The sequence below is a fragment of the Anabrus simplex genome, chromosome 1, assembly GCF_040414725.1.
Source record: "Anabrus simplex isolate iqAnaSimp1 chromosome 1, ASM4041472v1, whole genome shotgun sequence".
Taxonomy (NCBI): domain Eukaryota; kingdom Metazoa; phylum Arthropoda; class Insecta; order Orthoptera; family Tettigoniidae; genus Anabrus; species Anabrus simplex.
The window spans coordinates 155,255,746-155,272,365 of record NC_090265.1 but is presented as its reverse complement, the minus strand read 5'-3'; the positions used below and the strand labels follow the sequence as shown (position 1 = coordinate 155,272,365).

At 39.6% G+C, this 16,620-nt stretch overlaps 1 protein-coding gene across 3 annotated transcripts in view; it reads right to left on the bottom strand.

Annotated features, from left to right (window-relative positions):
• The window catches only part of LOC136863232 (uncharacterized), a 139,394-nt gene that overhangs the window by 8,051 nt on the left and 114,723 nt on the right, over positions 1-16,620 (bottom strand). For all 3 annotated transcript variants that reach the window (XM_067139610.2, XM_067139620.2, XM_067139628.2), the window contains one exon: positions 9,730-10,010. In XM_067139610.2, the coding sequence (XP_066995711.2) occupies positions 9,730-10,010 (281 nt within the window). The remainder of the gene's footprint in view (positions 1-9,729; positions 10,011-16,620) is intronic.

The following is a 16,620-nucleotide window of genomic DNA, read 5'->3' as shown; positions in this document are numbered from 1 at the left end:
TTTCTTTCATTTGTGAATAGTGGGCTGATGGCCTATTTAAGATTATAGAGAAGATATCAGGCTACTAATTAACCCCCTACAGTATTAATACTCACATAAATAAAAATATTCTATCAACAAGAATTGAAATTATTCATGGTCTTTAGGCATTTTCAGTCATGAAATTCTGTTTTGCCTGAGTGCGACAGTAGGATTATTGATGAGACACTTCTGCAAGTTCCCTTTGAAACATATGCAGTGAGAATGCACTAGAGGAGATATTTAGATACCTCCACTCGTTATAATGTCTTCCTGGGAAAACAGTGGTAAATTCACTTGTTAATATTATATTTGCAATTGGTGAAATTAAATAATAGTTCCCTATGGAAAAAATAGTCCATCTGACAATTTGCTACATCCACGCCTAGAAATAACTGATTCCAGGGACGTGAGAAGAGTACTGAGAGAAAGGGCATTCAGTGAGTGGAGTAACTTGCAGCAGAAAGGAAGAGGTGTATGTTTGTACAATGAATATACTCCTGCCAACTCCTGGATTCGAGACCATCAAGGCTTATCATGTAGTGAATGGCGTGAAGCAATTAAGATGACAGCAAACATTTCAGCGGTAAGATCAGTACCAGGAAGATCTCAGAACGATTCCCTTTGTAGGTGCTGCCTAAAGCAGATTGAAACTCTTGCGTATGGTCTGGGATCTTGTCCTCATGGTGAACTTTTAAGGAATACACGATCATCATAACATCCGCTCGTTAATTGCGATAACGCTGAAAGACCGTGGTCCAGGTATTTGAAGAAGTTCATGGCTTAGCGGATAATGGAAGCCACAGAAGGATCGACACCATTGCTTTCAAGAATAAGAAGAGAGGTTACATCATCGACCCCACAATTCGCTTTGAAAGCCATAAGTCGCAGCCCTCAGATGTTAATCTCGAGAAGAGGAATATTTACTTACCCACAATTCTTTACTACAAGGAGAAATACCAGCTAGAGGAAATCGACATAGTAGGTCTGATGATTGGAGCTAGAGGAACAATTCCCGTTTTTGTTGCTAATTTCTGGAAACAGATGTCTCTGCCAAGTTACAACGTTATGGGAGATTGCCATCATAGCCTTAAGGGGTTCACTGATAATTCTAAGAAATCATTTTTACTATTAGGTTACCTTCAACATTTCTCAAGTATATCTATTCTCTTCTAAAATAAATGTAAAAGTATACTTTGTCACAAGGCAGCCTCTGCATGAGAAGAAGTATTTCATAAAATAAAACAAGTTTTATTTTAGTACTGTACATTGGTAAATTTTTTTCCTGTTTTAAGAAAAATTCTGACAAAGCTCTTGGAATTGTTGCTGAGCCCTGATACAAAAGCTTGCCACGTAACAGATAATTATTTTGTTAATAAACTTACTGTAAAGCTTACATTTTACTAGCACTCCCTGCTGTCTGTTTCTTGAAATAATTTTTATTATTAACATATCCATAATATGTTGTGAATAACCAATTTATGGTTAGTCAGTTTTTTTAGATGAAATTTATCATTTCTTATTTAATATACTGAAATTATTTCTTGAATTACATTAAATAGCTTTTCATTTGCCAATAAAATAACTGCCTATTTTTTGTCTAGGCACAAACAGGTTTTTTGTGACTGAGAACATTGAGGGGTTTTAAATTTAATTATCAGTGTAGTTTTTTGCACACTAACTATCTGGCATAAGTTAAAATGCCAAGAGATATTTCTCTAACAGAACTACTAATACCTTTCTTCATTTTTAATAGGCATTACATCATCCAGAAAACTTTTGTTAGTCTCTCAGTAGATTGCATTTTAATTGAATATTTAGTTTTTACGAGAGCCTCCGCGTCTCAGGCGGCAGTGGGTTCCATGCTTCAAATCGTAGTTACTCCATATGAAATTTGTGGTGGACAAAGCAGAGGCGGGACAAGTTTTTCTCCGAGAACTTCGTTTTTTCCTGTCATCTTTCGTTCCAGCAACACTTTCCAATATCATTTCATTTAATCTGCCAGTCATTAATCATTGCCTCAGAGAATTACAACAGGTTTCAGCAGCCGGCACAATTCATATCCTCACCGCTAGATAGGGGCTTCATTCATTACATCCCTGATCTGGTCGAATGACTGGAAACTGGCTGTGGATTTTCATTTAGCTTTTATGACTACATTGTACTTCAAACAGACTTGCAAGTTATAAACAGAAAGATAGGAACATATAATAGGAAAAACACGATGACAAGTCAGGATTGGAAGAGGGAGGAATAGAAAAGGAGACAAGGACAAACATGGAAACATAGAAGGATAAGGACAATCTTCATACACTGCAGTTTTCAAATTCAGAGACCGAGCAAGTTGGCCGTGCGGTTAGTGGTGTACAGGAGCTTGTATTCGGGGGTTAGTGGGTTTGAACCCCACTGTCGGCAGCCCTAAAGATGTTTTTCCATTGGTTTTCCATTTTTACACCAGGCAAATGCTGTGGCTGTACCTTAATTGAGGCCACGGCCACTTCCTTCCCACTCTTAGCCCTTTCCTATCCCATTGTCACCATAAAACCCGTCTGTGTCGGTGCAACTTAAAAGCAACTTGAAAAAAAATCAAATACAGAGAGGTTCTCTTCTGATCAACCGTAATTCTTTTACATCCATTTTGTCTCTGTCCCCTGATGAGCTCGTTTCTGTTTTCTGGCTTCATCAAGAGGGGACATTCTATGAAAGAAATAATTCAAAGCCAAATCCAACCAAACTGCAAGTTTGTACTTTCCATCTGCATAACAAAGAAGCCAAGAGGACACTGATTATTACTGTAAGTGGCAAGGAAGAACACTCCTTTATTGCTTTACAACAAAATGTTTTGGTGTCATCTACAGCTGACTCTTTCTTTCAAGCAGCATTGCCTGAATACAAAGAGCAATAACATACTGTGATGTGTTGGCAGGGTAAATAAATGAATAAATGAGTACGGAATCTGGAAGCAACCTATTTCTAAGATTTATTAACTAAGCACTACAATTACAGATTTACACACACACACACACACACACACAGACGATAGCCGAGCCACAACTTACACAAGCACACGGTTACACACTTACACGGTTCGTGCTCTCTCTCTCTCTCTCTTAGCTTCTCATGCCCCATCTACAATGACACACACACACACACACACACACACACAGAGTCATCGATTATTTACAGTACACTCTCTCAGCCACTCAGTCACACTCGTTAGTGTTGTCACAGTCCACAGCCTACATGTCAGTTTCGCAGGTCGGGATAGTATCCACCGAATCCATCGAACCCCGTTTGCAGTCTACACACGTCGTCACCCAGTGTTCCCTTCTTCGCCGCTCCAGAACATCCAAGGTTCTTCTTCAGCAGCCGACCACAATGGACTCACACACACACACACACGATGTCAGGGGAACAGGAACGAGTCCTCGGCTCCAACAGGCAGATACTCCATCAGGCTGCACTCTCCCAGGCCATCACTGACTGCGCTCCAGCAAACTCAATCTCGCTCTCATTCACTCTTACTCACTAACTCTGTCTAACTCTCACTGACTCTCACTCCAAGTTACTCCTCTCCTTATATACCTGCTCTGGGCCTTCCAGAACAGTCCAGATGCTAGATGTGTCCAGGAACCTCGCGAGATAGAAGACTCCAGATTAATAGTCGAGTAATTTCCGTCGTCCTCTGCTGTGGGACTGCGGACGGAGGCGAAAGGGCCAGCCTAGCACCAAGTGTTGCTCGTAATTGGCGTGCTCGAGCGTAAGGGGGGTGGGGCCGAAACGATGATGCCCCCGGCGCGTAGCAACTTTGCATGGCGGACGCTATAACCATTACAATACTAAGATGTCTAACAGGAATGACATAGGGGCTCATCCCACCACTCTCAGAACTTCAGCACTTGGACTGTACTTCTCAACTGCTAAATATGCATCACCAGTTTGGCTTTCTTCTTCACATTCCAAAGAGGGGGATATAGTCTGAATGTCTTAGACCAACATCACTTCAGAAGATCAAACCTCTTATTGGAATTCCTCCACTTCATATCCAAAGAATAGCAGCAGAAGAAATAGCCAAAACTGACTCAAGACATCCACTTTTTTGCCATGAACCAGCCTAAGAGAGACTTTAATCCTGAAGCAGCTTTTTTAGGGGAGTACCAGCCCTCAGAGGTTCATAAGAAGCTGCCCATCTAAAGATATGGAAGATAGAAGTCAAGGATCCAATCATCCCTTTCTCAGAGAAAATGGCATCAGGTCACAGCTTTCCGTATGAAGTTTCAAAATAATTGAATAGGCTGAGGATAGGAGTTTCATGCTGCAAGACCAACCTAAAGAAGTGGAACATGCTCAACATCATAATGAGCTCTCACAAGAGATAGAATACTTGGTGACTTAATCTGCCCCTTGTTGAAGGACAAATGTTCAAGGGAAGATCTTATGGTTGCAAATACTAAAGCTATAACTGTGTTACTCAGTGGTAAAATGTTATTTGATTTGGACGTGGAAATGAATGAATCAGAGGGCAGGCTTCAACACAAATCAAGGACATGAAAACACAAAAGACATATGTGGATCTATTTGTAGAGATTGTATTTGTCCATTTGTACAGTATTTTCATATTTGTCCTTGTCTCCTCTTTCTATTGTCCCCTCTTTCCACAGTGACCAGTTATTGTGTTTAACCTGTGTTCCTTTTTGTGTTCCTGTCTCTCTATTTATGACCTCATTTGATCCTTTGTTTCTTTCCCCTGAGCAAGTTGGCTACATGGTTTGAGTTATGTAGCTGTGAGCTTACATTTGGGAGATGGTAGGTTTGAATCCCGCCATCAGCAGCCTTGAAGATGGTTTTCTAGGGTTTTCCGTTTCACCCCAGGCAAATGCCAGGGATGCACCTTAATAAAGGCCGTGGCTGCTACCTTTTTTGATCCTAGTCCTTTCCCATCTGTGCGTGGCCAAAAACCTTCAATGTAATAGTGTAATGTTAAACCACTAGTTCACCGAGCAAGTTGGCTACATGCTTTGGATTCCATAGCAGTGAGCTTGCATTTGGGAGATAGTTGTCAGCAGCCTTAAATATGGTTTCCCATTTTCACACCAGATGATTGCTGGTGCTGTACCTTCATTAAGGCCACAGCTGCTTCATTCTCAGTTCTAGCTCTGTTCTGTCCCATCTTCACCATAAGACTTATCTGTGTCAGTGCGACATAAAAAAATTTATTTTTGTTTTAATCACAACAGTCCCATTTTTTTGAAAGTCCTCCTTGAAGTTAAACATATGTCTCTCCTGCAATATTTGATAAAATAGCTTCTTTCGTCTCTTGGAGCCAGGTAGTAGAGCGAGCACACGCCCTTTAAATTGCCAAAGCCGATCACGTCGGCCTTTAAAAATCCAGTCGGAAGTTGCCAGAGCCGATTGCATCGGCTGGCTTGAAATTCTGTGATATACATAATTTTGTGGCAGCCTATAGTGACGTGTATACTTTTGTGACAACCTACTGTAAAGGGGCTACAAGTTATTGCATGCCTGGCCTTGCTTTGGCATTTCTAAGAGGGTGTTCTAGCTTTCACAATAGTAGTTTCCTGTGTTTACAAATACTGCTAAACGGTAAGTAAGAGATTGCTCCTTCCAATGAGTAGATTGTGACAGCAAAATGGCAAGTGGTTCACGTGATATTTTTTCACCAGGTATTGATGACGATAAATTAATGTAGTATTTGGAACAATGCAAAGTTAATGCGGATGATTTATCGGATAGTGATAGTGAATTTAGTTCAGAGAGTAGCAATGAAATTATACCGGACTCACACCTGGAATCACCGCAGCTAAAGAAGAGACGTTTATTTGTTTCTGACGGCACTAAACCTACTGTGAATATGGTGGTAGATGAAACTAGTGATAACGAAGTTGATGATGATAATAATATCTCTGGAGAAAATTTTGTGGAAATTTCTCCCATTGAACCCGACAACATTCCTCAACCTCCTGTCTCCTTCATGGAACTTTTTGGATCTAAACATGCCCCTCTATCTGATTCTCCGCCCCTATCCTTACGTAAATGACGGTCCCCGCGGGCCAAGTGTAGCTTGCCTGCCTCTCACCCAGAGGTCATGGGTTCAATTCCCAGTCAGGTCAAGAATTTTTACCTGGGGCTGAGAGTTGGTTCAAGGTCTACTCAACCTAAGTGACCCTAAGTGATTGCAGTCGAGGAGATATCTGAGGGTGAGAGGGGGACCTTGGTCTAGAAAACCAAGAATAATGACCGAGAGGATTCGTTTCACTGACAATGCATCACCTCGTAAACTGCAGGTCTTCGAACTGAGCAGTGGTCGCTTGGTAGGCCAAAGCAAATTGGAGCTTTAGCGCCATAGGTTTTTTAATTATGTATATTCTGTTGTATTTTTTTTTTTCAAATAAATACTAGAGCCATAAACGAGAAGAGGTTTATCTGTAAAACAAAAATTATATCAACTATATTTTTAAAAGCCAGCCCCGTGGTTTAGGGGTAGCGTGCCTGCCTCTTACCCGGAGGCCCCAGGTTCGATTCCCGGCCAGGTCAGGGATTTTTACCTGGACCTGAGGGCTGGTTCGAGGTCCACTCAGCCTACGTGATTAGAATTGAGGAGCTATCTGATGGTGAGGTAGCGGCCCCGGTCTAGAAAGCCAAGAATAACGGCCGAGAGGATTCATCGTGCTGACCACACGACACCTCGTAATCTGCAGGCCTTCGGGCTGAGCAGCGGTCGCTCGGTAGGCCAAGGTCCTTCAAGGGCTGTAGTGCCATGGGGTTTGGTTTGGTTTGGTATATTTTTAAAAATATAATTCAGACTTATTTTTTGTTCTATGTAGTCCGCACGGAGAACATTTCTTGTTGGTATTTGCCATATATCGATACATAATTATACGCAAATTTTATCGGCAAATAAAATTGTCTTGTTTTTACTAGTGACATATGTTTGAATTTTTATTTTTTATGTTTTTATTTTTCTCGTTCAAAGTAATTATTCAATAGAATTGTATTTAGAAATACATTGCACATCATTACGTATATCCTGTTGTATTGTAAATGATTTTTTCAAAGTAGATATTGAAAGAGAAAGAGCAAAATTTTTTTCTCTTCCTAAAAATAAACGATATCAACAACTATAATATCAACAATGAAATGTTTTTTATTACTTATATCACTCCAAATCAGTTGTTTATTCTATGTAGTCAATATGTAGAAAATTTCTTGCCAGTATTTGCCATACACAAGTAGATATACGCGAATTTTAAAATACAGGGTCTTTCATAAAGAATGAACCGATTTCAAGGGCTTATTGCATCGTACTCCAGCCATGCAGTGGAACGAGTCGCATACCGTTACAAAGCACATGGCCTCACATTTCTATTAGTAGTCAGTAGAGTGCTCCGCATCTTCCTCCCCTCCCCTGCCCACCCCACCCCTCCCCCCCCCCCCGACTCCATTCAACCTGCACAGCAGTGAGCTCACTCAGTTGCCGCCTCCCAGATCCCCAGACCTCACTCCTTGCGACTTCTTCCTGTGGGGATACATCAAGGACAAAGTTTATGCTCTGCCACTACCCACTACACTGGATGACCTTCAAGAGCGGATGACACGTGTGATCAACTCAGTGGTTCATGATATGCTGCAACACGTTTGCGAGGAATTGTCCTATCGCCTTGATGGGGTCCGTGCAGCTGGTGGTGGTCATAACGAACACTTGTAGGATAAACTTAAACATCAGTCAAACACATGTGTCTTAGGTTTAATCTTGTACTACTGACTGTTGGGAAAATATAGCTTGATGAAATTGGTTCATTCTTTATGAAAGTCCCTGTACATGTATTTCCACTAAAAACGGCCTGGCACTTTACAGTAGTAGAGTGGAGGCAGAGCTCTGGCCTCTTCCAGCTGATGGTGAGCGGCCGACCAGATCGGCTCCTGGCTCCAAGAGGTTTAATGGGAGAGGGAAATACTCCTCACAGTTGAATCCTATCGTTGTGTTGAATTGTATGGAACTTTTTCATTTGTTATAACCTAGTACAAACACATACCTGGAAGGAGAAAAGAACCGAACTAATACGGTGACAACCAAATAAGTATAAATGAGTGAAAAAGGAATGAAGAGAAAATGCGCTTACCCTTATTTTATTTTGTTCCTTTTTATTTTATTTTCCTCAAGTCTGCCGGCAAGCCAGTTAGGACCCCACTATCCGCCACCTGGGACGCGCCACATGGGAGTATCACCTCATAAAATTGATCAACAATAACATTACATTGACCATTGTTTGTTGTGATGTGCTTTGTGTCTTCTGTTGGCACTCATTTTTGATAGATAGGATTACTGCTGTGTACCGAGTATTTTTTAAAATTTGCTTTACTTCGCACCAACACAGCTAGGTCTTATGGCAACTATGTGATAGGAAAAGGGCTAGGAATGTGAAGGAAGCAGTCTTGGCTTTAATTAAGGTACATCCCCAAGATTTGCCTGGTGTGAAAATGGGAAACCATGGAAAACCATCTTCAGGGCTGCTGACAGTGGGGTCCAAATCCACTACCTCCCGGATGCAAGCTCACAGCTGTGCGCCCCTAACCACACAGCCAACTCACCCGGTCATACTGAGTGTAACAGCCTGCCTGAATATTGGCGGGAAGTAGCTGTGGAGTTAGATAACTTTCTTCTTTGGCATCTCAATCGTCTGGTTCATAAATTTTCTGATACAGCTGGTACGTAACACATTGGTTCATCATAGCATTCAAGCTCCCTACTCTGAGGCACTGATTGGAATGAGCAGTGTGCATATTTAACAGAATAATGGGAGAGGCGTGTTCACGGCTGTCTGTGGCCTGGTCATTCCAGCTCTGGAATTTATACTGTTAGATCTGCACCATAGTACTGTTCGTTAAAAGTGAGAAAATGTGTGGTTTTTCATTTGATTGAGTATTTTGTATGATAACATTGCTTTTAATCACTACATTCCTACTGACATTTTTGTAATGATCTATGTTGACTTCAGTTAGGAAAACCACAAAGTCAGTCTTTCTGAGAATCCCGTAGCGAAGCATGGGTACATCATCTAGTATTATATATTTTTACATCCAGTTAAGATGAAAGTTCACACATAAATAGACATGTTTCGACCCTGCATTGGGTCATCCTCAGTAAGACATGTATGATGCATTAAAAACATAGGAAACACACAAAATAAAACACTTTTTTAAAAACTTTTTACCTAACATTTCATTTTGTGTGTTTCCTACATTTTAAATTCATCATACATGTCTTACTGAGGATGACCCGATGCCAGATGGAAACATATCTATTTATGTGTAAACTTTCGTCTTAATTGGACATAAAAATATATAGTATTGACTAGGAGAATTAAAAATAGTTTTGTACAATTTTGTAAGAAGTTCAATTGTCAATATGGATTCAACAATGAGATTCATAGTCTGTAATAATTTGTAATAATTCTGAATTAGGATACTTGCTATTGTTTTTGAGAGAGAGGTTTAGCATAAAATCACGTGTGTTTTATAAACCCCAGCACCTATTTGATGGTCTGTTAACTAAGGTCATACTGTTGTTTTTTATTAAAGTAATGAAAATTCCTCAGATACATTTATACCTACATTTCCTCACTGATAAATAAATGAAGAAACTGAAGTTTAGAATTCTCAACTATGTTCATGAAATATAGGCCTACTCACTGTGGGCTAGAAGTCTGCATTGGTGATTCATCTGTTAAAATGATACCATTCCCATTATCATTGCTGTGGGTTAACACTCTCTCTTCCTGCTGTTTTGAATGAGTGGGATTTTCTTCATGAACACTCATTTCCTGGAAGTTAAGATCCTCATCTCCTTGAATATTTGTTTGAGCATTTCTGTTGAGTTCAGTGGTTTCACCTTGGTAGTCATCATTTAACTGTTGCATCTCCATTCGTGCTTGTGGTGAAGACGATAATGCATGTTGTTTGGCTGCTTCATCCTGCAACAATTAAAGAAGGGAACAATTTGACTCTGTGAACTCAAATGGAAGAACAATGTTTCTGGAAAGATTATCAATATTGCCAGACTCATTGATGCAACACAACAAAATAGGGGAGAATGGTCAGTCTCATAGTGTGTGATGGATGATGACATATGCACACAAAATAACTCACAAGAAAACTCTTCCATCTGCTAATCTCCGATCTGATTGAGATTTGGTACAGTGACTTCAGTAGGAATGTTTCATTCAGCCATATCAGAATTAGATGCTCAGTCATATATTTAGCACCTGTTTTGGGGTATCAAAGTTTGCTCATTTAAGCACCGCATAGGCAGGAGTAGCGGCAGGAAGCAGGTACAGGCGGGGTGGCCGACGAGTTCATGTGTCACGCACACACGCACTCTCTCTCTCACACACACACACATTACTTCCCTAACCTCAGCAATCATTGCCATTCCATGAGGTAAATGGGACACCAGGCAAATGCTGGGTCTGTACCTTAACTAAGGCCACGGCCGCTTCCTTCCCAATCCTAACACTTTCCTATCCTTGCATCGCAGAAAACATTTGATGTGTTAATGCGGAGTTAATCCACCATCAAAAAAAAAAGTTTTATACGACAATAATTGTTTTCCTTACACGATAGTATGTCGGTGTTTACGTACTATGTATAGGGTCGATGCATAAGTTCATGCAGTATTCTTTTGGGTTGGCAACAATGCAGCATGAAGGGATTGCTTATCATTACTCCATTGTTTTAACTGAGTTTGGAGTTTTTGTGTTGAGAAACACAGGTTTTCTTGATATTGAACATATTATTTGTGTATATTTCAGACAAACGGATATGGAATGTCAAGCTGAGAAAAGTGAGCATTGCAAGTGATAAATATCATTATGGATCCGTATTGAAGATACTATGTGTAGGATGCTAATTAGTTTATAATATCACCTATTCAATACATAAAATATTTTTAAACAATTAGGAATTTATCTTTATTTCCATATGAGACATGTTTTGCCTTATCATTGAAGGCATCATCAGTCACAGTACTACCTCAAGGCATAAATCAGGTACCTGATTTGTAATTCAATTATAAATACTAAGGAATAATACTGACATATTACAGTAGGGATAGTCAATGAGAAAAACAATGTTCAGTAGTAACATATTTACATGGGGGCAGTCTAAGGGAAAGATAAGTGACTGGCACCAATAGGTAAGACCACAGGGTGTTTAACAGTGTCCAGCAGCAGTGGTCCATATGAACACTGTCCGTATGGACACTATTAAATACCCTGTGGTCTTACCTATTGGTGCCAGTCACTTGTCTTTCCCATAGACTGCCCCCATATAAATATATTATTACTGAACATTGTTTTTCTCATTGACTATCCCTACTGTAATATGTCAGTATTATTCCTTAGTATTTATAATTTAATTACAGGTCAGGTACCTGATTTGTGCCTTGAGGTAGTACTGTGACTGATGATGCCTTCAATGATAAGGCTAAACATGTCTCATATGGAAATAAAGATAAATTCCTAATTGTTTAAAAAAATGTTATGTATTGAATAGGTGATATTATAAACTAATTAGCTCCTACAAAAGTGAGCATTTCCAACACATTTTACTCTTTTAGTTTAACTGAGGATCCAGTGCAGCAGGAGCTGTGAGAACAATTTGTGAAGTGTACGGGAATGAAGCAATTTCTGAAAGAACAGCACAAAATGGCTTTCCCACTTTTGAGCAGGACGGTTTGACTTGTCTGATGATCCACGTTCTGGAAGACCTTCAGATTTTGACGAAAATCACTTGAATGAATTGCTTCATGGGAATCCTCATCAAACAACGCAGGAAAGTGCTCAAGTTTTTAAATGTGATCTCTCAACTATTGTATGCCATTTGCATTTGATGGGTAAGGTACAGATATTGAGTATATGGGTACCACATGTGCTAAGTGACAGTAATAAAAATCAATGAGTAAACATCTGTCCGTCATTGCTTGCCCGACACCGGTTGACTTGTGATGGGCACGAAGCATTCCTTTTGAACATTGTCACCAGCGACGAGAAATGGTGCTTGTATGTCAACATGAAGAAGAGGAAAGAGTGGCTCAGCCCATTAAAAAAAGCAAATCCCCATGCCAAGGATAGTGCCCATCCACAGAAAATCATGTTGTGTGTTTGGTGGAACAAAGATGGCATTCTTCACCATGAACTTCTTCCGAAAAACATAGCGATTACCTCTGCTGTGTATAGTGACCAGCTAAGATGGCTTGCCATTGCTATTGACAACAAAAGACAAAGACAACAACCAGTCTTATTGCTCCATGATAACACTCGTCCGCATACAGCACAATTGACCAAAGGTGTGATTGCTGAACTTGGCTGGGAACCTCTTCCTCATCCTCCATATTTTCCTGACCTTGCCCCCTCAGATTTCCATCTGTTCTGCTCTCTTTCTAACCACATTCAGGAGCAAGTGTTTCCTGACGAAGCTTCTCTTGACCAGTGGCTAACAAATTTCTTCCAGACAAAACCAGAACAGTTCTACAGGCGAGGCATTCAACTGCTACCTGAATGCTGGCAAAAGGTCATAGAGAGTGGAGGTGAATATATCACTGAGTGATTGCGATTGTGAGTTACAGTGCATGACAGTGACAGTAAAATAAAATATAAGAATCGCACAAACTTATGCATCGACCTAATATATATGGACGCAGGACTGTGCTGTACCATTCACTGCATAATATCAGTGATTGCCGAGGCTAGGGAAGTAATGTGTGTGTCCAAGAGAGAAGGAGTGAGAGCATGATACATAAACCAGCATCCCGCCCCGCCGCTGCTCCCGTCTATGCGGTGCTTAAATAAGTAAACTTTGACACCCCAAAACAGGTGCTAAATATTCAATCAGGCATCTAATTTTGATATGGCTGAATAAAACATTCCTACTGAAGTGGTACCAAATCCCAATCAGATCGAGATTAGCAGATGGAAGGGTTTCCTTGTTTGGTTTTCCATGGTTTCCCATTTTCACACCAGGCAAATGTTGGGGCTGTACCTTAATAAAGACCACCCCTAGGCCTTTCCTTTCCCATCATTGCCATAATACCTATCTGTGTCAGTGTGACATAAAGCAAATTGTAGGTTTCCTTGTCAGTGGTTATATTACCTGACAGAGGACAATGAAGTTAAATCTTACATTTGTTATTTTATACAACAAATACTTGATTATATTGTGAATGTAGAAAGTTGGAGATTCATAAGGTAGATCTCATGGGGTTTGCAAGTGATAAATATCATTGTGGTTCCATATTGAGGATTACTATATTTATTATATTGCTAATTAATTTATTAATTAGCCACCTATTCAATACTTTACAGTCTTATACAATTAGGATTTGATCTTTTTTTACATTATAAAATATGAGACATTTTTGCCTTTCATACAAGGCATCTTCAGCAATATAATAAATCCCATGGGGTTGCCAAAGAGTCTAGGTTCATTTGTGTTTTAATATATAAGAAGAAAATATTTCTGGCTCAATCTGTGCTGTAGTGTTATGGGGGCTATAGACAATAGGTGGTGGAAGGTTATGGACATAGAATGAATGTTCCTCATGGACCGGTGAAGAAACACTGAATAGGAATGTAGTCAAGCTTACAGTGGAGAACTATTTTTGACGGGCATTGAAGGTGAAACAAGAGCTGTTGTTGAAAGATGTATGGGAATCAGTAATAGGGTATGAGGATACGCCAGGTTGTCAACTGCCTCAGACAGAAACAAGACGATGAGCGTGAAACAATGTGATCATGTTAGCGGTTATTTTCAAAAATGTCGGAGAAAATTTTGAAAGTGACATTGCAGATATTGAATCAACGAAAAAGGCATGGGAAAACTGGATGAGTTGTGCAGTGATGGAGGGCTAGTGAATGGTGCTATGACCTTGAAACAGTTAACTCATTTTGTGAAGCCCAAGAACATGAATGTTCAAGAATACTTTGCAAAAATAAATCAACCGTGGAGGAGAACGAGTAAAGCCGGATATGATTTCACAGAACAACAAGTTGCAGGAATGATCATCGGAAATCTTACAGAGGAATATGCAGGTTGTATATCTTCCTTGGAAGCTGATTTGGCGAAACTGACAATCTCGATGGGGAAGGCGAGATTACTCGCTGAGAAAAGCAGAAGGAAACTTCAGAAAAATGGAGGAAGGGCTTACGACACTGGAAAACGTGAGGAGGATGAAGCTTAAGCCATGGTTGTTCAACAGAAGCAAGATATCAAGAAAGAAGACGTGGGACATGGAAAATAGTATAGTTGCTACAATTGTGGTAAACAGGGACATGTATCTAAATATTGTTGCAGCACCCAAAAAGTGCTTCAATTGTGGTAAGTCGGGACATTATTCAAAAGTATGTCCAACAATGAAGAGTGACGAATCATCACAGGAGAGTAAATCAATGAATGCGAGTGGAAAAGTGGTAAGCTCAGAAATTATACATGTAGTAGATAAAGCAATGAGCATGGTAGTTTCTGTAGGAACTGAGAAAATTAGAGATTGGCTGTTCGATTCTTGTGTGTCCCATCATATGTGTCCAACAGAGGAGATGTTTATAGACATGTCAACAAATGTACCTGGGAATGTAGAAATAGGAGATAACAGTAAGCTGGATATTAGAGGTATAGGTAAGGTCAAAGTAAAACTGTCAACGGGAGGACAATTACGTTTACGGATGTGTTGTATGTCAAATGGAAACAAGAGGGGTCCACCTATTCAATACCATATAATGTTATAAGAAAAATTATAACATTTTATTATACTCGGTACCGGTTTCGATGCTGGTGTGCATCATCATCAGCCAAAAATAAGAAAAATATACATAGACAAAGTTACAATAAACAACACATAAAGTACATACAAATTTTACAAAACTGGCAAGACCTAATTAAAAACGGGATCCATAAACATTAACCTATGACCTAAACTTAAAAAATAGCACCAACTGTCTTAAAACTATGAATATACGTCCTCTTGATAAAAGTTATCGGGGGAACTCTGATAAAACAACCGTAGTTGAAGTTGAGTTGCAGTTGGATTATAAAAATGAGACTAAAACGAGAAAAGAATGAGTAAAATGGAGGATATTTTAAGGAGAAAACCTTGTAAAAATGTATGTTCGCGAGAATAAAGGATAATGTAGTTGATTACCTTATAGTCAATCGTGTCGTATTTGATGTCCTCCCTTACGCCGTGTCGTTAACTGACTGAGTCCTGTGTATGTATGTAAGGCACTTGCAGTGGGCGCGGAATATCCAAAGGAGAGGTAAGTGAAGTGAGGAGAGCGATAACTATACGTTAAGAAAATCTTTTATATCTCTAATTTATCTTCAAGATTAACAAAATGTACACGTCTCCAACATAAAGAAGAACCTTATCGCCGATTTTACTTCGTCACTTGGACACTGACTTGTTGAATTCTTAAGCAACATGAATGAACATTTTATTTTATCATCATAACTATCATGTGTTTTAATTTTCGTGCCATTTTGTCAAATCTTTTAGCTATTGTATCATCATAACTATCAATGTGTTTTAATTGTCTTGCCATTTTGTCAAAAATTTTAGCTGAAGATGTTCCATAATCGGAACGAAACATGTCCTAGAGATTAAGCTGGTTTATATTGTGTAATTAATAAAACTATTATATAGAAATTGATAAGTATTGGAAGGTGGGAACCTACTTATAACTTAACCTTAGTTGTGTTGAGCCAATACAGGATAAAATATGAGATTTATAAGCTGTGAGCAAAGAATGTCAACACGACCATAGTGTGTGATCAGTGCAGGAAGTTTGTTTGCTAGAAGAATGCTAAGATTAACTATCTCTGTGAATGTTGTGTTGTTGTGAGTAATGATATCTAAAGACTAAAACGTTGTCTCGGTAACTCATATTATTAATTCTGTAAATAATATGATGGCCAAGTTACCATAACGTTGTACATACATACATACATACATACATTATCATTATAGACCGTTAAGACTTTCAGCTTTCACTCTGAAAGCCTCTGAGAATTTACTAAACGTCGCCACAATCCTCGATTTGCAACTAGTGTTGTGGCCTCATTTAGTTCTATACCTCTTATCTTTAAATCGTTAGAAACCGAGTCTAACCATCGTCGTCTAGGTCTCCCTCTACTTCTCTTACCCTCCATAACAGAGTCCATTATTCTCCTAGGTAACCTATCCTCCTCCATTCGCCTCACATGACCCCACCACCGAAGCCGGTTTATGCGTACAGCTTCATCCATCGAGTTCATTCCTAAATTAGCCTTTATCTCCTCATTCCGAGTACCCTCCTGCCATTGTTCCCACCTGTTTGTACCAGCAATCATTCTTGCTACTTTCATGTCTGTTACTTCTAACTTATGAATAAGATATCCTGAGTCCACCCAGCTTTCGCTCCCGTAAAGCAAAGTTGGTCTGAAAACAGACCGATGTAAAGATAATTTCGTCTGGGAGCTGACTTCCTTCTTACAGAATACTGCTGATCGGAACTGCGAGCTCACTGCATTAGCTTTACTACACCTTGATTCAAT